Below are 21,238 nucleotides of genomic sequence, written 5' to 3'. Positions count from 1 at the left end.
TATTTCTTCAGTCTCCTATTGATGGATGTTTAGGGTATTTCTAATTTTTCATGATTACAGACAATGTTATAGTAAACCTTCTTGGACACGTCTCCCCGTGCACGTGTGTGAGAAGGTGAAGCCCAGGATGGGGTCTCTGGGTCACGGGGGGTGGGAGTGGTGTGCATTTTCAGCTCTCCTGGGTATTGCGAAGTTGCCCCCACAAACTGGTTGGACCATCTCTTATCCCGCTGGCAGTGTGTGAGAATTACTCAGGCTTCATATTCTCATCAAGACTTGAAAGTGTCAGACTTGAACAGTTGTGCCAGCCTGGTGGCTGCTGACTCCTATCTCACTGTGGGTTTTATCCATGTTCCTTTAGTTCTAAAATTAAACATCTTCACGTACATTTATTTGTGTTTCCTTTTCTGTAACTTCCTGTCATATCCTTTGCCCATTTGTTTACTTCTAATTTTTGTTTTCTTATTGACTTTAGGGAGTTCTTTCTATATTTTATCTTTCTTTGTCCATTAAATGCACTTCAAATCTCTTCTGGTTTGTGGCTTGCCTTTTTACCTTGTTTAGTGTATATTTTTGGGATACATTTTAAATCTTAATATAATGTTATCAATCTATTTATTTATGGTTTGTGCATTGTGTGTGTGTGTGTGTCTTGGTTAAGAAATCCTGTCCTATTTTGAAGTCATAAATATATTTTTCTATAGTTTCCTCTATTAGTAGTGTTCTTCACATTTGCATTTTTAATCTACCTGGAATTGAGGTATATAGAATAAGATGCATAGTATAAGTATAAATATATTTTAAAATACTTTTTGTAATATTTGGAATATGGAACATATGTATAAGTTATGAAGTATTCCAACTTTAATAACAATCATATTACCAATATTGTAGCATCTACCTTAATGCCAGAGAACTGTACAGTTAAAAACCGATTAAAATGTACGTTTTATGTTATGTGTATTTTACTACAATTAAATGATAGTTTTGTTTAAAAAAAAATTGAAAAAGGAAAAAAATTGGGAAGAATGTAGTGGTCAACCAATCCAAGTTGCTTGGATTTGTAGAGGCCAGTTACAAGCAGTGCTGAGGGTTCTGCCCTCATGGGTGGCTGGATTATAAAATAAAAAATGCACCTTAGGACTCCGTGTTTGAATAATGCTTATTTAAGAGACAGTTTTCTCAGGTGGAAACCTGGAGGCTCCGGTGTTTCTCACGTCCCTCACATTCCTTTGGCTTCTGTAGCCTGTGAGTGTTGTTTTTATTTGGAATTACTGCTTGTCAAACCAAGGAAGAAACTAGTGTGAAAACAAGGAAAGAAGCTTGCTTCACTTTGGGTAAACTCAGTTTGGGAAAATGTGTGAAGAAGATGAAATGAAGTGTTCAGATTTCCAGGGTGTTGTTGAAATAAACAGAGTTCCATGTGGTGGAAGTTTTATTCAGTGACTTTCAGTTCTTCTCCCACCCCCAGCCCATCTTCTGAAAGCAAGCTGTGAGGTGGTTAAAGACTGATCTCCTAATTCTGAAGGTGAAACTAGGAGTGGGTTACTTTCCTGTAGCCCAGAGAACAGAGGCTTGGCAGTGATAAGGAACACCACAGTTAGCTGGTTGTTGCCTTCCTCCATCCCTAGACACATTGGGGAAGAAGAGGAGAGTCTAGAGCATGGGGGTGGGAAGGGGTATGTTCTCTCCATTCCAAGAAGGGTAGTGGGGAAGGAGGGTGGTGAGTATTCCAGAAGTCTTGATGAACCCAATGAACACTAGCTGGCCTAGTCAAGTTAGGAGAAGGGCATTAGGCTGGCTCCCCAGGGGGAATGGCTAGGACTAGAGGACATGTCTTAGTACATGAAGCTGCGGGAGAGGGCACCCCCTTATATGGGACTAGCCATGGGGGGTCAAGGTTCTAACTGAGGGAGGCCAAGCAGGCAGTCACAGGCTAGCCACACATGTGCAAATAATCTAACTATAATTTCATTTGCATCACTGATTATCATGGCCACTACATTACATAAATCCATGGGGCACCACTCACGTGGACTAGAAATGAATATCCCCTCCCTGGATTATGCAAAATGGTAGCCCTGCCAATTATACCATTATAATTCAACCATGACAATGATACCTGAATATAAATTTCTGCACTATAACAGAATTATATCATCTTGTTATACCTTAGGGCCTGCGGACTTCACGTAGGGGACAGTCTGGTGACTGAGAAAGTCTTGTTACAAGATTACATTTTCTTGGGGTGCTCAGACCCCACGAATGGAATTTTCCCTAGGTGTTCTCATATTGAGGAAAGACAATAAACAAAAGTAAAATATATTGCATGTTAGATGGAGATAATTACTAAGAAGAAAAATTTAAAAGGGACTGGGAAAGAGAGTGCTGAGGTCCTGAGGAAGCCGGGAAGAGTTCCTTGGAGAGCTGACGTATCTAAGATATGGTTCTCCTTGGTTAGAGGACAAGGACCTGCTCTTGGTTACATCTTCAGTATTGAGTGTATTGGAAACGAGTCTTTCACCAGTCTCACAACTTGCTTTCAGAAAACGGGCTGTGTAGAGTGAGCCATGTGGCTATGTGGAGAAGAAAATTCCAGGCACTCCCACTGAGATGGGAGAGAGCCTGGAATGTTTGAGAAGCAAAAAGGAGGCCAGGGGGTCTGGAGTTAATGAGGAGAGAGGCATGGGAAAGGAGGTGGGAGAGTAACAGGGACAGGGCCGGGCAGACCCTGCAGGACTGTGAACCACGGTGAGGACTTTCATTTTTACTTGGAGTAAGATGGAAACTTCTGTTAAGAGCCTGCTCTATTCTTAACACTAGATGCTGCAGAGATCAGTAATAAAAAAAAAAATTAAAAACTGAAGAGTTCATTATCCATTGGGGCCCATTAACAGTCTGAGGAGGGACGGATCAGGGTGTGTGAGCCAGCTGGGAAAGATGAGTCCGTTTTACACACGATTTTGAAGTAGATGAAAAGACAGTGCAGGAATGGGCACTTAAGTGAGGAAAGTACAGCAGCAGGTGAAAAACGTCATGGGGAAAATCAACTGGTAACAAAATCTTTTACCATCTTCTTGTAAAAGCTGTTCCTCAGAATGTTACTGTTATTGGTATTGTTCATTAATAACAATGGGAGCCACTGAGGAACCTGAGACAGTGACTGTCTTCTTTTAGAAATGGAAGAAACAGTCCGTCAACTAATGATCAGCAAGTTTGGCCGCGTGGTAAACCTAGAAGCCCTTCAGACACTTTCTGTGAATACCACACTTGAAGAACTAAAGATCAAAAAACTTCGAAAGGAGCTATCTAATGCAAAGGAAATGAAGATGTGGGAGGTAAGGATGAGAGGGCAGGTGGTCTGCTGTTTGCCTAGTTGGAGGGACTCGTCTATCTTGGGGTGAAAGCACTGGCATTGGGGTTTGGGGTCCAGGGTGCATGTGACTTTGATGGCAAAATGGCATGGAAGATCACAGAGATTCCACTTTGAAGTCTGCATTAATGTACAAATGCTCTAACAGTGTTAGACACAGAACTGCTACACTCTGAGGATCCTAATTGTGTTATTCTCTATAGCTTTTGCATGCTGTTAGAATCTGGAAATTAGAAAACATTTTTAAGTAATAAATTTTATAACAAAGTATGGACTATTTAGCTGGTAGGGTCTTAGAAGATGTTAATGCCTCATTGTTCCCAGAGCCATGAGATGAGTCAGTGTCCCAGTTACAGCTTGATTCAAAGACAGGAGCTTTTACAAAGATTTTATAAGCCCATAAATCATTATGACTGCGCCAGCTTCCTGTCTCATCTCGTCAGTAGATAGGGAAGGAGGAGGGGTTCCTAGTGCAATATTGTCTCATCTTTGCTTATCCAAGATTTACCACTGTACTGTCATGTAGCAAATTACTTCAGTGTTCATGTCAATGGGACTGGTCCCTATCAGGGGAATGCTGGAGATAATATGTGCAATCTAAAATAATTTTTTGGAGCAATAACAGAACAAAGGAAAGCCACTAGCAGATGTATGGCCATTCAAGCCAGCTACCTTAAGGATCCCGGGCCAAGACTGGGGAAAAAGCAATACATGAAAGTTTGCTGCTTAAATTATCATTCTTCCTTCTAAGTAATGAATATCAGCACTCACTGTGTATGTTTATTTCATTCCTCAGCAATGGAGTGATATCTATGTCTATCTTATTTTTCCCTACTTTTATCCTTCAGCATACTTATATTCTTCTTATCTTTTCTCTGATCAAACCAGACCCAACGCAGTTGCTTCTGGTTGCGTTTTCATATTGGCTTCTGATTATATTTTCCTATGTGCATATTGCTCCATTCTCCCGGTGGTTTTGATCCAATCCGGACATGCATTTTTCTCTCTTGTCTCTCTCATTCACTTAATCCATTTTGCATCTTCCTGGCCTGGTAGGAAAAGATTGCTCACATGCGATGGGAACTGATGATGAAGACAAAAGAACACACCAAAAAGCTTCATCAGATGAATGATTTATGTCTTGAAAAGAAGAAACTTGATTCTCGGTTGAATACACTGCAGAACCAGCAGGTATGTCCCTTTTCTTCAGACCCTGTATGAGAATTGAGGAAGCTCTGTAAAGAGAGCTGTTCACAAGAATATCAAGTGCTGGCATTTAAATAAATCTTGATCTTGAACTACTTCTGGCCCACCTGGGTCCCTGAGGACACTGAGTACATTACAGTGAGTCTGAGAGACTAGCTTCATTGTATGCCTCTTGGATGCTATGACTTTACATAAGTGCTAATCTGTGGGGTCTGCCTTGGTCCTAGAGAGGTAAGGTTATTTAGATATAAATAATAACATCAATATACTCCTTGAATTTGGTGTCAAACATTCATTTCCAATATCTGTTTATTTCATTTGACGTAAAGTGGGCATCTTGAATTGTGGTATCTCACGTTTCCTTATTAAAACACTCGTTACTTTTTATGGCTTTCGACTTGCTCTTATATAGTATTTATTGAGCCTAACATAGTATAGTACCTAATACAGAGTATGTGGTTAATAATACTTATTTAAGGCAAGTTCACCCTATTCAAGTCTTGCCCTCCAGGAACCTAACACATATATGGCATATTCTAAACTATATGTCATATTTTTATAATAGTATCTGCAAAAATGCCCATTGTTTCTCTTTGTTTTCTTTACTTCGTTTTCTGTAAGCAGCTGGAAATGGTCTAAGTCAGGAGTTCTCAAAGTGTGGTCCCCTGAAGAACAGCATCAACATAACCTGGGGAACTTGCTAGCAATGCAGATTCTTGGCCCCATCCCAGATCTACTGAATCAGAAGTTCTGGGGGAGGGGCCCAGCAAATACATTAATAAGGCTTCCAGGTGATTCTGATGCATGCTATAGTTTAAGAATCACTGGTTAAAGCAAAAGTCCAAAAGCAAGAAAGAATATGATTTATTCTATGGAGAATGAGTAAGAGGATTTGGGAGGTTTGTAATTGGAGATTAAATATGAGAGGAAGACTAGCATCTGAATATCAAGGGCCCTTTATCCACTGAAGATTTTTGTGTATGTGTGTGTGTGAGGAAGATCAGCCCTGAGCTAACATCCATGCCAATCCTCCTCTTTTTGCTGAGGAAGACTGGCCCTGGGCTAACATCTGTGCCCATCTTCCTCCACTTTATATGGGACGCTGCCACAGCATGGCCTGACAAGCAGTGCGTCAGTGTGTGCCCGGGATCTGAACCTGGGCCGCCAGCAGCAGAGTGCACACACTAACTGCTACGCCACAGGGCCGGCCCCCACTGAAGAATTTTTGAGTGAAGAATCAAGGCAATGTTGAAAAGATTAATGCCTGGAAGAATCTTCAGAGTAAACAGTCAGTAAACATTTGTTGACTTGATGTGCTTTGATAAGTCCAGATACATTGGAGAGGAAAAAATTTGGAGGTAGGAAATCTGTTGAATGGGAAAGGAGATTAATAGTATGTGTCTCTTTACATGGTATATCTTTACATATATATCTTTATGTAGTACACTTTATGGTATATCTTTACATGTAGAGTCTCTTTACATAGGATATCTCATTTAATCCTCAGAATACTGCTTTCTAAAGCTCAGAGCAGTTGAGTAACTTGCTCATGCTCTCAGAGTTACTGCATGGGGAAGATAGTTTTTAAACTGAAGTCAGTCCATCTTCAAGCTGATTCCATTGCTATTATTCTTATAACAATCTGGGCATGAATTGGGATGTAAATGGCAAGAACAAAAAAGCAAGTGTCAAAAGACATTTCAAAGTAAGAATAGCCAAAATTTGTTGGGATATGGGAAGTAGAATGAGGGAAAAGTTAAGGTGACTTCATAGTGACCTACTGGAGTGGCCAGGCGTGAGCTGGTGCCTGCATTCAGGCACAAGTAACCAAAAGCCCCACTGAGAGCAGCTTAAACAAATAGGGGTCATTTTTCTCACTTAACAAGAAGTCTGGAGGAGATGACTGAGGGGTTTTGGTCTAGTGGGTCCATGATGTCAAGGCCAGTATCTGTGATTTTCTTAGTGATTCTTTGAAGTTTCCTTCAAAGTCACGAGATGGCTGCCTCATTTCACATCCGAATGCCAACCTCTTCTGTCCCTTTCAATAAGAAAGCAAAAGTTTTCTGCTTACATCCACTTAGCCACCGCTAGCTGGAAGAGAAACTGGGTAAGGCTAGTGTTTAGCTTTCACAGCCTCCACAGTGAAGGTGGGCAAGGGAGGAGAGGCAGAAGGAATTGGGTAACAGTAACCCTCCTTACTAGGAAGGTCTGCCATAGTAAGTGGCGGTAATGGACAAATCATGGACTTTTGGCTTCAAGTAACCTGGTTCTGACCCTGCTTCCAGTCTTTAATACTGTAGAGACTTGGGCCAGTTCATGAATCTGTTTCAATTTCTGTGTCTATAAAATTGGAATGACACTACCTCGTTCACAGAGTTGTGAGGATTAAGTGAGATGGCGTGTGGCACAGAGTAGATACTAGGGAAGTGTCGTGTCCCTTCCTTTAATGTGCATTATGCGACTTATGCAACAAGCTCTAGGGCAGGTGCTGGGTAGAGTGTGAGGCCCAGGCCCATTGGGCCCTCTCCAAGAGGCACAGGATCTTGCAGGAAAGACAGATCTTAAACAGGCATTTAGGTCGAACCACATGAAATTGCCACTTTTTTTTACGTTAAAAAATGGTCAAATATCAATTTCAAATGGTTCAATCTGATGATTACAATAAGGTATGGTGGCTGTTTTGATAGAACATAGAGTAGGAAATCCTAACGTAGTTCATGGGACAAAAGCCTCCCTAACAGTGATGTTTGAAACCTGAGCAGGAGTTGGCTGGACAGGGGAAGAAATCAGATGAGGAAATAAAGATTTCTTTTTTGGAAAACAAAATATGGGGCTGTATAGGAAAAGGACATACCTTGTCTTTTATGATTCCAGCAATGAGTCCTCTGATAGCTAGCTTAACGTGTTACCTACCCATCTAAAGGAGATTTGCATTTTAAGACTTGTTCATTAGCCCAAAGGGACACACGTCTAATGGTGGGATTTCAGTGGAGGAATTGAAAGTCCCTTAAAAGAAGGAGCAATGGCTATTGAAATTGGCTGTAAGGCAGGCACTCCTAACAGATGTATAAGGACTGGGAATTTTTCACATTCCAAATGATGCTTAAAGCAGGGAGGTGTTTTCTTTCAACAGGGAAATGCCTTCCAGCATCCTCGGAAAGCGGATATTGTGGCAAGAGAGAAGGTCACTGAATTGATCCAAGTCCAGGCAGAAAGGATTTCGGCCTTAAAGGAAGAGATTGCTCTTTTGCGTAAGAAAGGTGGACTTATCCTCCCGCCCATTCAGCCTCCACAGGAGAACCAGATGGAGCCCACAGGCCTTTAAATTTGCTTTTTTCTCAAATCCGTCCAAACTGTCTGACATATTCACCAGAAGTTCTGTTCCTTGTGGCCTGCAACAATCCTATTATTTTAAAGTGAACTTATCTAAAAGTCTAAAACCAGATTCAGTCACGTAGTTTTAGTACTTTTTCTCCAATTTGGTTATCTTAGAACTGACTGCAGCACCCCACATCTATTTATAATGAACTGAACCATCTTTGATCTGTTTGGAACCAACTGGATTGAGTATGAAGTCTCAGAAGGCTGTATACCTCAAATTGCAAGCATGCATCTGTAATATATCCTGTTTTAGGAAATTTGCTTTTTGGTTATCTGAATTTTTAGCCATTGGCAAGAGAAACTATCATTCAGCAATCCATGAGAAAACTTTTTTTCTTCAATCCTTGAATCATTGGAAAATATACTTTGATGTTATTAAGTATTCTCTGGGAGGACACAAGAGAAAAAGACAACTATTTTACCAACAATATCTTAGAATAAGAAATGCAAATTAAATTCTGACATTGTTAACTGCATAAAGCAGTTATTTGAGGGCTCAGGATTCAGGGAGTGCAGAGAGAGATGGCAGGGCAGTTTGCTCCGGCTTGGCAGAAAGGAAAATAACCAGCTTCCTGAATTACCCAGTTTTAGCAAACTCCTCCCTCCCCTCTGAGTGGAGCAGAGGAGGGTGTTTTGCAAAATGGTCGATAAGGAGGCTTTTCTCTGAAGACGTTTGCAACTCTCTCTGTAGTCTAAATATTCCCACAGTTTCTCATCTCCTATGCCATTTTCTTTCAGGTTCTACTTGAGTCATTTGCTAGTTTTGATATAGATGCAGAAGTAATGAAATAGATTACATCACTCTGAGAGATCATCTCTACCAAACACTTTTGATTGTGCATAATGTTTAAAACTAATCTGAGAGTAGCCTTTTGGTTTGGGGGTAACTGGTCATTGGAATTCATGGCTGCACCCATCTAACAACCATCCCACTGATATTTGGGTTCCTGTTAGTAATGGAACATTATTAGCACTTTAGATTCAGAGCTCCATGGGTCCGTATTCAGGAGCTACTCCAGTGAGGCTGTCCCAGAACATAAGTTGGTCACTGAGAAGGAAAGGTGAAGAAGGCAATATTGCATCAATGTAGAAAGTGACTCAACAGTGTCAGGTCTTCCTGACCTGTGGCCAGCCTGCTGATCCGCCCCCAAAATTGTAGACTTGGTTGCTTTGAATGTTAGAATATATGTATTAGAGTGGCCACTTGGCCTATTGTCTCTCTAAGATTCTTTGACTTGCATACGTCAAGAGGTTCGAATAGTTTGTGCCCGTCACCACAAATCTCTGATGTAGCAGCTTCTCTCCTGGAAAGTACCCTTTCATCACCTTCTCTGCTGTATGCCCTAAACTATGTGTGCCTTTCAAGCATTTTAAAAAGTATGCTAGTCATCACTCTGAGTGTTTTACTTATTTATTGCTGCTTAAAATATTACCCCCAAACATAGCTTAAAACAACAAGCACTTATTATCTCACCCTGTTTCTGAGGGTCGGGAATCTGGGAGCAGCTTAGCTGGGTGTTTCTGGCTCAGGGTCTCTCCTGAGGTTGCGGTCAAGCTGTGAGTAGGGGCTGTAGCTCAGCTGGAGCAGAAGGGCTACTTCCAAACATCCTCACTGGGCTGTTTGGCAGGAGGCTTCAGTTCCGCACTGGCTGGCTACCACACGAGCAACTGCCTGGATAACGTGGTCGGTCTCCTAGGAGACACTGTCCCCTTGGTAGTGGTGAGAGTCAGGGGAAGTTACGTAATCTTCCTGGGCCTCATTTTATTTGACAAATGAGGGATTTGGATAAGCTCCGAAGCTCTTTCACATTCTGAAATTCTGTGATTCTAATTGCAGCAAGAATGAGTTTAGAGTCTATGGAAGAGCCATGTCAAGGATTCATATGTATTTCAACTTAGAGTAAAACCAATCAGGATTATTATTTTTTCCCAAATTGAACTAGACTAAATCACTGCTTAAAAGTCCACGATATTTAGGCCTTCATCCAGCATGCTTGAAATTTGACAATATAGTTAACACTCATTTTTATTTTGTAATTGGACAAGATATACAGATGATAGTTTTAGTTTCATTCCTACTTCCTATAATTAAGAATGAGCATCTGAGTCTTTGGGGAGTTCAGCTTCCAACAGAAGGAGACCACGAGTGCAGCCTTGGCTGGGGTGGATGGCAAAATGCCCTGCTCCCCTGATCACACTGTTCTCTGCCTCCTGCTGTGCTCTCAGAGAAGGCAGCCTCTCCCCTGAGAGTGAGGCTAAAAATCAGTCTAAATTGAGTTACTTGTGGATCCACTGTTAATGTAACTTGGCTATTTTGAACCCGCATCCACAGTATCATCGAATCTCAGCATTGCAAGAAAAAGAAACCGTAGAGCCCCTCCCTTCTGTCACATCACAGAAAGAGGAGGTAATCGTTCCTGCAAAGTCAGCCTGTCCTATCGTGTGGGCTGCCGTCTTTAAGAGAGGTCTCCGGGCCAGGAGCTGAGCTCTGCACGCCCAACAGCTCAGCCCACTAGGTCTTACTCTTCCCTCTGGTAATTTATCCAGCCTTTGCTGACTGACTCAAACTTTAAAAAGGCATAGTAATTAACCTGAATCTAAAGAAATATAAAATGCAATGAAATTGAATACCTGAGCTGTTTCATTTTCCTGACTGACATTTAAAAGCCTGGTGCCCTAACCTTTTCTTCCTCTGCTATTGGCTAAGGTAAGTATGCGCATTTATCTCATTCAACGTGCCTCAGAAGTGCTTTTTCTTTCCCAGGACTTTTTTTTTTTTTTCCCTAAGAACTAAAACCATTCAGTGTTGTTACAGTTCCAATGCTGTGCAGAAAGAAATTTTACATGTCACTGCAATAAAGGTCACCAAAAGCCAATGGGCTAGAAGGTGAGATACAGCCCAGATCTGAGGGCCCCTGGATTAGCTGAGTGAAGACTGAGACCATGAGCCCCGCCCCGCTCCTGGAAGTGACCTCTAGGCCCTTAATGCCAGGTGGTATCTGAAGTCATCTTATTTCTTCTCTTCCTTGCTCTACTTCTCCTTTCCTATCACTGCCATGTTCCTTACAGTCCTTCATTTGATATTTTTTAAATAATCCTTTTCTGAAGCTCCTCTGACATCTCGATGAGAGTTGTTTTTCCAGTTTAGCTGTTTGATGGACAAAGGATGCAACAATGTAAGAGCAGGTGCTGTATTTCTCCTGGCCAGCAGAGGGTGTATTTGTCCTAGACAGTCAGTCCCTCTCCGGGCTTTCCTAGGATCTTGTTTATCAAATTCGTGACTAGTGTGTGAAGCCAGGGTCTGGCACAATGACTCTTAATGAGCTTGAGTGTCGAGTGGCATTTAATCTGTCACTGAACTTGACTGAAATCCTGAAAATACACCCCCCGCCTGAAAGCAGTCAAAGGGTGTGAGGGCTTTCACTGCAAGCTTCAGCCTCCATCTAGTCCCAGCTCCATGGATAAAGGTTGACCCTGTGGTTGGACTAAAGTAAGTAAATGTTGATTTTAAACAACTAGTGAGTCAACTCCTCTGGCAACGTTGGTGTATCTTTGGAAAGAAGGGAAGTGAATTTCATCAGGCACCACATGTTCACTTGCAGTCTAGCACTTACTAAATGCTTTTGGAAAGAATACTTGGTCTTCAACACACACCTCTCTAGAAAGGACTAGTTTCACTCCTTTGATGTGACCAAAGCTTTACCTCACGTCCAGTCAGTAAGAGAAGCGCGAATCTGCATCGCCTTGCCTCCTGTACACTGTCTCCCTCTTGGACTAAACCGTGATCTGTGCAATCTGCATTAATAAAAACAACTAACTTTCAATATTTAAAAACAAAAAATTAGGAACATCTGCTGTCTTTTCCAGATCCCATATCTTGATGGATCTGAGAACGTCACAAGTGGGCATTTTCTTCGAAGACTCAAAGCCTAAATCCTAACATCTGAAGAGAACGCTGACTCACACATGACTAAGCTGAAGGTTACGGGGAAGACTAAACATTTATTTAGAAGTTACAGTGTTTGTTTTTACAGAGATATGTTGCCACAGATTATTGATTCTGGAAGGTTTGTTAATGCTTATAGTACTATACACATCGTAGTCATTTGCAAACGTTTCCTGTAGCACCAGATCCAGCCATCTTCACGGGTGTCTCCAGCCTGTGGCCCTTGCATTTCCCTCAGATCATCACAGACAGCGTGCTGGGGACTGTTCCCCTCAGCAGCTTGTCTGCGGGCCTCCGGCAGCCTCCCAGGCGCTGGCAGAGGCTCTCAGCAAGGAGCTGACTGCGCGGCCTGCGCTCCGGCCAGCTTGTTACTCCTTCCGGGTCGACTCCCGCTGTGTTGCGGCTTGTCTTCCTTCTCATACCTCAGTGGGGAGGAGTCCCCATGTCTCTCCAGAATTATAAAAACATATACATTTATTTACAAGTGCATAAATATATAAATATGGCCATTATAGAAAAATAAATACCATTTTCTCTGCCTCTTTTTTAAAACAAATATAGTCTTTCTGGAATATCGGCCTCTGCCTAAACTGTAGGAGGTGGTGTTTCAAAAGACACGTGCACTGGCGGGCCAGGGGAGAGCCGCAGCCCAAGTTCCTGCCCTCTGTAAGCCCCCGTGGGGTGCTGGGGACACCAGTCTCCTCCACCCATTTGGCAAGAGTCAGGACTGTCCACCTCTTCAACTGGTACAAGGCCCAAGCAGCACGGGGGCCCTGCGGAGAGAGAAAAAGGGGAAACATTAAAATCCACACCGACCAGGAACCAATGCTCCGTGGTACTGGGTCCATCTGTCTGTGACAGGAGCTGGGTACATTGGCCCTAAAGGAGAGACAGAAACCTCCAACCCTGACTCTTGTGCTCTCATCCCCCACGTCCCACCTACACATTTCAGTGTTGGGACCGTGGAGACGCCCAAGCACTTAGCCTGTACCCTGGGGCAGATGAAGTCAGCTGAGCCCATGAAATGTGGAACTCTGCTCTTTCCAGATTTAGGCCACTAGTCCACCTTTCTGGTGTGATTCCTGGTCATGCTCATCCCACTCACAACTCATCCCCCCAGATGGAGGCAGTCCAGTTTTAATGACACTGGGTCTGGCTCTAAGAGGTGCCTCTCTTAGAGTTTCATCTCCCAGAGTCAGGGTCTAGGATCTGCATGCATGTGAACCGACATCCAGCCCTGGAGGCTAAGAAACATTAGCCAATCCTCTGAACCAAGCCTGCACCCCGACTAAGTGTCCACTGATTTCCAAGGGACTGGCATAAAGGAAAACAATGGGGTGGGGATGGGGGTGGCGTGCATTGAGTCTCTTGGAACAAAAGTTCTGTGGAAGCACAGAGAGTGATGACATTTGGGAGAACTTGGCTCCTTAATGACTGATGCAACTTCATTCCTTAATTAAGAGACAAGACCCAACAAAGCAAGGTATTGCAGAGTGATTAGCGAATGCCTCTTGGTGTGATGAGAGGCAGTAGGACTTTGTGAATGGCCTTGAGCTATTCTTTCTCTGAAAGGGGCTTCTTTCTCTGAAATGAAGAAGTGTCCTTTCTCTCAGCCTTTGAGGACGCACCTTGCCATGTTGGAGTAGGACCCACCTGGTGTGCCCCTGCTGGGCCTTCAGCAGGGAAGGAGGATGGCCAGCTACCTTTCCCTCCTCTCTCTCGCCCGTATAAAAGCTGTGGATGGCCCTTACCAAGCACCACCTTCGAGGACTGTCATCTCCCCCTCCTCCAAGTCACTCCTGGGTTGTGGATGCCTACCTCATGTCAGCCCCAGCGTGGTCAATTTCCCGCCCTGCCCCTGCTACCCACCTGGGTGAAAAAGAGGGTCCCATGTTGCTTCCAGCCCAGGATTCTGGGGTACACTTCTCATTCTTGACTGGCCCGTGGCAGCAGCCTGTTCCTGGAGTTGGAGGCAGTCCTGGTGGGTCTGGAGCAGCTGGTGAGTTGAGTCATCCGGTAGTGTGTATAAGAAAGAGCCCTCGTCCGGGTTAGAGTGGGGACCCCTGCATGCATGAGACCAGATGGGAAGGTGAGGTAGGGGTGGAGCGGGCTGTACCCCCACCGCCCCGCTGCTTCCCTGTCTGAAGGCAGCAGAGCCGGTCAGAGCTCAAGGGAGCAGGAACTGCTCCCCTCTGAACATCAGGAGGCGTCACACCATCATTTCCATGGGTGATTCTAGTCTATCTCCATTTTATTCCAGGCAAGTCCTGAGTGTGTGAGAGGACATGGAGTCAAGTGTCCAGGGGAATCTGGGCACAGCTAGCTGTATGTGGCTGCTGTGGCTTGCCAAGTGAGGGGAGGATTCTGAGAGGCCAACCCATGCCCTAGAGCAGAAAGGTCATCATGAGTGCAAACTCAACCACTACCCCTTAGGGTAGGAGTCCCATGGTACAGGTTGTCAGATGCGGAGTGAGTGGAAAACGGATGCTCACCTCTCAGTGACTGATGCTGGATTTGAGGAGCTAAAGAGAAAGTGAGCTCTGGGGCTCAGGACTGGAAAGCAGGCATGGGGAGGGGCCTGGTTACCTGGGAATCTGATGACTATGGGTGTCGTATCCATTGCCAAGAATGGTCTGCCTCAGAAGGCTGTTGGTGTCTTCCTGCTGCTCAAAAGAAAGAGTAATGAAAGGTCACGTCAGAGAGACAAGGTAACTTTCCTGTTCACTGTTCAACAGGATGGGTTGTTCCTGACTAGAGAAAGCCTGGCCCAGCAGCCCAGATTAGAGGCTGGAAGGGAGAAGCCCCAGGAGGTGGCCTAACCACTCCCCTCCATGGTGGCCCGTACCTGCTTGCCCACACTCTCAGGGCTGCATTACCTGTGGAAGCTCCCCCGGGCAGTGTTGCTGCGGTTTCATGCCTGGGTAGCCCATGGCAGCTGCAGGGCAGCCCCTGTTCACATGTAGCCCATTGGCACAGGCTCGTCCACTGGTGCCACTGAGGTAGGGCTGCCCGTTGGCTCGGTGGCCTGGGAGTCCTCCCAGTGGAACCATAGTATATTGACAGGAGGAGGACAGAAGGGCACTTCGAGGAAACCCCAGGTCTGTTGTATGTTCTGGAAGGACAGAAGGATAGAGGTATGCTTAGGCTGAGGAGGCCTGGGGCAGCTTGAAAAAGTCCTACATGAATCTCAGAAAACTTCTGACCACATAGGGTCATGTGAGGTAGGCAGGGAGTTGACACTGCCCCAGAGATATTTTCTCTCAGAATATTCTTGTCACCCACTTCTTCCTAAGATCCCTTCTTTGTTTGCAGTGGGGAGAAAGGTGAGGACATATAAAGGCCAGGATTTAGAAGGAGGAGGTGAGTGGACAGAAGCAGCGATTTTGGGTGAGGCAAGTTGACCAGGTGTGTTGCCATCTGAAGCAGAAATTAGTGGATAACAGTTGGATTAACCCAGAAAAGGGGGGAAGCTCAAGGCAGCCCCAGACCTAAGAAGAGGACGGAAATGCTTGGAGGGAAGAGACAGGGTCAGTTTTAAGTATGAACATGTGGTCAGAGCAGCCGCTTCAGACATTAAAAGGAGTTGGAGCCAGGTAAGTACTGAGCTCCCGAGATGCACAGAGGACAGACCAACTCCCACTTCTTCATACCCTCCTCCATCTGCCCTGGTCTGGGCGCTGGGAGGAAAGGGCCTAGTCTTGGAGTATTCTCCAACTCTCTCAGAGAATGTGAAGTGGGTGCCTCCAATCTTGCCCTGCAGAGGCCTCCTTGGAGGGCTGGGAGGCCCCCCTACCAGCCTCCTTCCCCTTGGTTCTGAGGAGGGTCACCACTCACTTTGCTTAGACCAGGCCCTCCACAAGCAGAAGGGGATGAAGGCGACGATGATGAGGACGATAGAGCCCAGGACGACCCCGACAATCAGGTAGGGCAGGTCGCTGGAGCGTGCCACCATGGCCCCGGTGCCCACCGGCCGCTCTATGGTTTCAGGGGGTGGCGGCTGAGGTAGGGCCAGAGTTGGGGGTGGGAGTCGCCCAGGCTGACCAGAAGACTTCCGAGCTGTAATTACGGACAAAACTCACTTCAGCATCTATTTCTTTGACATTTCTTTCACAACAAACAAACAAACAATACGCTGATTTCATGCGTGTGGGATATGGGGTCAAATTCACAAGAGCGGGTCTCAAAAACCTTCATTGGATGAGTGTGGTGTCCAAGTGCAGCATGAAATGGCATCTAATGTGAAATTTGATATTGTTGAGGAGAACTGAACCTATATTTCAAAATACAACCTGAGATATTTGTGAGCCAAGCTCCCAAGTCAGACTGGGCCTTTTGGACGCAAGTGGTGTAGGGGTTTTCTGAAAGAAGAGCTGGTGAACTTTTGGAAGAAAATATTAAAAAGTGCATGAAACCAGCAAAAGAACTGGGAATGGAAGAATTTACTATTCCTGGGTGGATGAAGAGACGTGAAGTACCAAGTATGGGCTCGGGTTGCATCACAGGGCGATGGAGGTCTGGGGACGCCCTAGGACGGACAGCAATTGTGTTGCCAATTCAAAGGCGACAGGATGGTAAACACCTCATCTGGGTGTATCTGACATTGTCAACTCCTTTCCACAGCCATCTTCCCCCTAGACGTCCTGATACCACAGGCTCTGTTTTTCTCATGACCTCTCTGACTGCTGCTTCTTACATTTCTCTTTTCTTTCTGTCTTCTCCTCAGACACTGGGAGGTCTTCCTAATCCTTCTCAGTCTATACTCTCTGATCTGTTCCCATGATTTCAACCCGTATCCTAATGACAACAAATCAATCTCCCCTCTCTGACCCCTCCCCTGGGCATAAGACCTGCTCCTCTCATGGGACACTTGCATTTCAGTGTCTCAGAAGAATCAAACTCAGTATGTTCCCAAGTGGTTTCACCTTTGTCCTTTCTCACGGAAGCTGGCTCCCATTTCAATAAATGCAACATCACCTGTGTGGTACGTCAAGCTAGAAACCTCAAGGCTTTACCTTGAGCTCCTTTCCCTCTCTCCCAGCCCCAGCATGCTGTCAGTCCCTGGTCCCATACACACTTCCTCAGAAAAGAGACTGAAGCCCATCCCTTCACCTCACCTTTACTTCATGGCCCCAGATCGCTCCCTTCAGCCCACAGTCACCTTTCTGCAGTCACCAGTCACCCTTCTCAACAAACAAATCCAACGATGACCCTCCTCCACCTCATGGACCACACGGTCCTCAGTGACCCACCAATGTCCCTGGCCTCTTCCCTGAGCATTTCCTCTCTTGTCCTCCTTCCAGGTGTCACACACTCCAACCATCTGGAGCTACTTCTGGGCTTGTCCTGTCCCCCAGGCCACTCCCTCCTCAGTCCAGCCTGATTCAATCCTTCCAGGAGACTAGTGCAAAGCCTTCGTGAAGCCTCTGTTGTCTGCCCAGGGCACTCTGTGGTCACTTGATAACAGGACTCCTGGCTGTGTGTGTATCTGCCCCTCACTTCACTGTATGTGAGAGAAGAGGGCAGGAGGCGTGTACAGGAGGCACTCAGGATTTGTGACTAAGTGACTGAAAGGGCAAAGCTGGCGAGAGAAGGCTGGTGCCTCAGTGATAGGAAAACAGGTTGTTTCTTGTCTCCATTCCTATTCCTTTGTGATCTTCTCCTGATTAGGTTCTTTGCAATATGTCTGTTGTATGCACTTTCTGTATTTGCAAAATGGAGATAGTGCTATGACCCCCTTGACTAATGTGCAAAAATTAACAAGTTATTATGTGAATACATTTAACAGGTTTTAGTGAAGAGAAAGAGTCTGGCCTTGTAGTTAGGATAAACTGGGCCCAAAGCGTGCTCCACTGCTAACTGGCTGCACGACCTTGGTCAAGGTACATAATTTTTTGATGCTTAGTCTCTTTCCTATCTCATGAGGTTGTAGTTAAATTAAGTAAACCAACCAATGTTAAGTTCCAAACGTTATAGTAGGAATAAAGTGTTTATAGAAAGTTCCAACTTAAGTATGGGTTCTATTCCATGAGTTCATGTATGAATTAATTCCCAAGTTCCTTGAAGCTGTCATCATGGCAACCCCTTCATACGTAATATGAGGCACAGGCATATGAACAGAAGGGTTAAAAATAACAAAGTCTGAGGGTACTTGGAAAATAAGGTGTCTTCCTGGGGAAGAGATACCCAGCATGGCATATGAAACAATGTCTTCACCCTAGTTTGCTGGAAATAGCAAGAGGAGAGCAGAGAACCCAAAGAGAACCACCTTTGGTTTCACAGATCATCACATTGCTGAACTCGCTCTCCCCTCCTTCGTTGAAGCACTGCATCTTAATGTCGTAGGAGGTCTCTGGCTGCAGGTGGCTGATGGAGTGCCAGTATCTATCCCCTGGGAAAGAGAGCAAGAGAGTCATGCATGGTGGTGTTATCTGGTTTGCTTGGTCCTCATCACAGTCAGACTCAGTCAGGGCTATGTGTTTGGGCTGGTGCCACTGACCGGCACAGCGGCCATGTGGTGGAGGGACATTGGAGGAAATGTTCTAGGTGCCCACCTGAGTTCCTGTTGGCCCATCACCATGGGAAGGAAATATGTGGGTTTATGAACTTGAGGACCTCAAGTGTGTCATCAAAGAGTCAATGATATGGGGCACAGATGCTTTGTGTCACACCAGCCCAGGCTTAACACCTTCACCAACACCTAGACCCCCCTACCAAAGGAAGAAACTATATCTCACACAAGTGTTTCTCACCTTCCACCATATCCTTCTTGTAGTCACTATCATTGTCACTGTCTGTGGGTCGATAATAGATATAAAAGCCATGGATTGGGGTGTTGTTGTTACTTGCTGGAATATACTACAGGGAATGGAGAAGAAAAAAGTTGACAATGGAGCAGAGAAATCATCTTGTGAGCAGAACCAGTGGTGGATGGAATTTTACCCCAGACTAGAGTTTAAAATTCACTGGGGGACCCTGGCAAACACTTCTGATGATATCCCCGAGGCTCTCTGGAGAATGCTGTGGAGCTCACTCGTTATTTTACTTAGACTAGAGGTCCCCCAGCTTTTGGAGACAAGAAACACATTGCCATGTCTCCGAAGACTTAAGTCCCCTCTGAACCCTCCTGGGTATTGAAAGGGTGAGTCCCTCTGGCCCAATTCCCAGGTACACAGGTGGAGGAACACTTAAGGGGAGGCGTCTCAGAAGAAGGGCTGAGAAAAGTGACTCCTTCCTGCCCCTGCTGTAGCAGCCAGCTCCTGCCCAACACAAAGCTCAGCCCCATCTTCCCACTGTGGTCGCTGCAAGGCCACTCACCATCCACTTGAGCATGATGGTGGTCTCGTTGACAGCGTCGGTGAAGGTGATGTAGGGGCCTGCCACAGGCCTCTCGTACACGCGGCCGCTGTAGCCCGACACCACGTAGGGCCGGGAGGGGGCGCTGGGCTCACTCTCCCCCAGCATGTTCAGAGCCCGGACTCGGAATTTGTAGGAGGTGCCTGGGGAGAGACACTCACTGAGCCCAGGAGCTGGGAAACACCATCAGACACCCCTGCAACCCATCCAGGCTCAGGACCGGAGGGATCTTCCGGGCAGCCCTTCCCCAAAAGCAAGCCCCAAAGGACTCACAAGAACTCTACCCTTGTCAGAAGGGAGCCACACAGGAGATTGCTCTGGACCTCTCATGGAGAGAGGGAGGGAGCAGGAAGGGCTGTGGGACTGAGGTACCAGCAAGAATATCCATGTGAGCCTGGCGGTGGGTGGAGGATGAGCAGAGAGAAGGGCCTCCAGAGCACCCACTGTCCTCCTCCAGTGGTCAGGGGCGGCTGGGGACCAGGTAGGGCAGTGGCCAGGTCCCTACCTTTCTCTAGGCCAGTGATCTCCACCGAGAGCCGGGAGGGAGGGATGGCGCTGGTGGCCAGAATCCAGTCCCCGACTTTCTTTAGCTTCTTGTACTCCACACGGAAGGACTGGATCGGGAAGCCACCATTCCCACGGGGAATCCAGGTCACATACACAGATGTCTCAGAGGCCATGGAGATAGTGGGCCTGTCCGGGGCTTCTGGGGCTGGAGGAAACCACACAAGGGAGGAAGGAAGCAGGAGGAAGGGACACGATGAGAAGATGGCTGTATTGTGACTGGACTTGGTCTTTTCCTGATGGGGGCCTGCTCCTCCCCACAGCCCTCCACTCCCAGGTGGCCACATCACACCTTCCTAGGCCTACCTGGGTCACCCCCTCCCAGGAGGAACCCTTGAGTTAAGACCCCTAAAAGCTCTACTGCTGCAATGTCAGAATGTGGAGGTCAAAGGCCAGCTGCTCTCCCCTCCACTGCTCTCTGGACCCAGAGGGTCAGCGACCGCAGTGTGGGACTCCAGTGTCTCATTTGCAAAGCTCCAATCTATATTTCTGCATTGTGGTTAACCGGGGAGATGCCAGGAAAATGCCATAATGACTCCCAGACCCATGGAACCAAGACCCCATTCTACCTGCAGCAATGAGCCTCCTGAGGCAGTGGACCCGGTCCCAGTTCTGACTGCTCATCACCCCTACCCCTCTGGGCTGCTGTGGGCTTACGGGAGAGGCGGCCATGGTCTGGCTGGCTGCTGCTCTGGGGGCTGGCTCCAGGGTCATCTCTCTGGATCTGCTGCTCCTTGCTGGCCATGATTTCAGGTTTGGGCCGCCGTCCTGGATAGAAATGGGTTGAGATCAGCAAGGAGGGAGCATGTATCTCCCTTTCCACAGACTGCATTCTGCATGAGGGTCTGCCAGGAGGTCAGACAAGGTCATGCAAATAATACAGGGCATGGGAAGCATGGTCCAGTTTCCAGCTCTGCCTGACTGTCTTGGTATCGCATCGGGCCCTGAGAAAGAGGGGGCAGAGGGATGCCAGCTGGTGACTGTCTTGATGAGAGGTGGGACCTCAGCCTGGGCTCATAAACCATAGGGAGGCAGGAGCTGAAAGGAAGATAAAGATCCAGGTGAACAGCTGGGATAGGTGAGCAGGGCTCCCCATCTGGGCCCGGTAGGATTTGCTCAGGCCCACAGAAACCTCGAGCTGGGGGCAACGTTTGACCCGTACCAGTTCGGAAGGTCACCATGGCCGTCTGGCCTTCGCCTGCACAATTGTAAGCTGCCATCTCCACTTCATACAAGCTCCCGGGGTCGAGTCTGGTGAGGGTCAGGCGGTGCTGGTGGGCTGGAACGCCAGAGATGGTCCAATCGTCAGAGGAGTTTGTGACCTGCTAGAGAAGGCAGCTGGTATAAGGACCGGCATCTCGGCCTGGAGCTACAGGTGGGCTGTGGTTTGCAAGGAAAGCAGAACTGAGCCCAAG

At 46.3% G+C, this 21,238-nt stretch overlaps 2 protein-coding genes across 4 annotated transcripts in view; one reads left to right on the top strand and one right to left on the bottom strand.

The window, feature by feature from the left end:
• CFAP44 (cilia and flagella associated protein 44) overlaps window positions 1–11,066 on the top strand; it is a 106,262-nt gene extending 95,196 nt beyond the window's left edge. Inside the window, exons 33-35 of the mRNA XM_087439595.1 lie at window positions 3,178–3,338; window positions 4,430–4,564; window positions 7,713–11,066. Coding sequence (XP_087295721.1) covers window positions 3,178–3,338; window positions 4,430–4,564; window positions 7,713–7,904 — 488 coding nt within the window. The 3' untranslated portion in view covers window positions 7,905–11,066. The remainder of the gene's footprint in view (window positions 1–3,177; window positions 3,339–4,429; window positions 4,565–7,712) is intronic.
• Window positions 11,067–11,942: 876 nt separating this feature from the next.
• Window positions 11,943–21,238, bottom strand: part of BOC (BOC cell adhesion associated, oncogene regulated) — a 70,479-nt gene continuing 61,183 nt past the window's right edge. For 2 of the 3 annotated variants that reach the window (XM_087439596.1, XM_087439597.1), the window contains exons 9-19: window positions 20,986–21,148; window positions 20,481–20,591; window positions 19,765–19,971; window positions 19,221–19,402; window positions 18,656–18,761; window positions 18,172–18,294; window positions 15,741–15,962; window positions 14,783–15,018; window positions 14,493–14,569; window positions 13,776–13,969; window positions 11,943–12,679 (exon numbers count right to left, since the gene is read on the bottom strand). In XM_087439596.1, the coding sequence (XP_087295722.1) occupies window positions 12,492–12,679; window positions 13,776–13,969; window positions 14,493–14,569; window positions 14,783–15,018; window positions 15,741–15,962; window positions 18,172–18,294; window positions 18,656–18,761; window positions 19,221–19,402; window positions 19,765–19,971; window positions 20,481–20,591; window positions 20,986–21,148 (1,809 nt within the window). In that variant the 3' untranslated portion in view covers window positions 11,943–12,491. The remainder of the gene's footprint in view (window positions 12,680–13,775; window positions 13,970–14,492; window positions 14,570–14,782; window positions 15,019–15,740; window positions 15,963–18,171; window positions 18,295–18,655; window positions 18,762–19,220; window positions 19,403–19,764; window positions 19,972–20,480; window positions 20,592–20,985; window positions 21,149–21,238) is intronic. The other variant, XM_087439598.1, reaches the window with a different exon arrangement.

This window comes from Ceratotherium simum, chromosome 15, assembly GCF_057802395.1.
Source record: "Ceratotherium simum simum isolate JZ-2026a chromosome 15, ASM5780239v1, whole genome shotgun sequence".
Lineage (NCBI taxonomy): Eukaryota > Metazoa > Chordata > Mammalia > Perissodactyla > Rhinocerotidae > Ceratotherium > Ceratotherium simum.
Note: the sequence above shows the minus strand (reverse complement) of the source record. Positions and strands in the feature narration are given on the sequence as shown.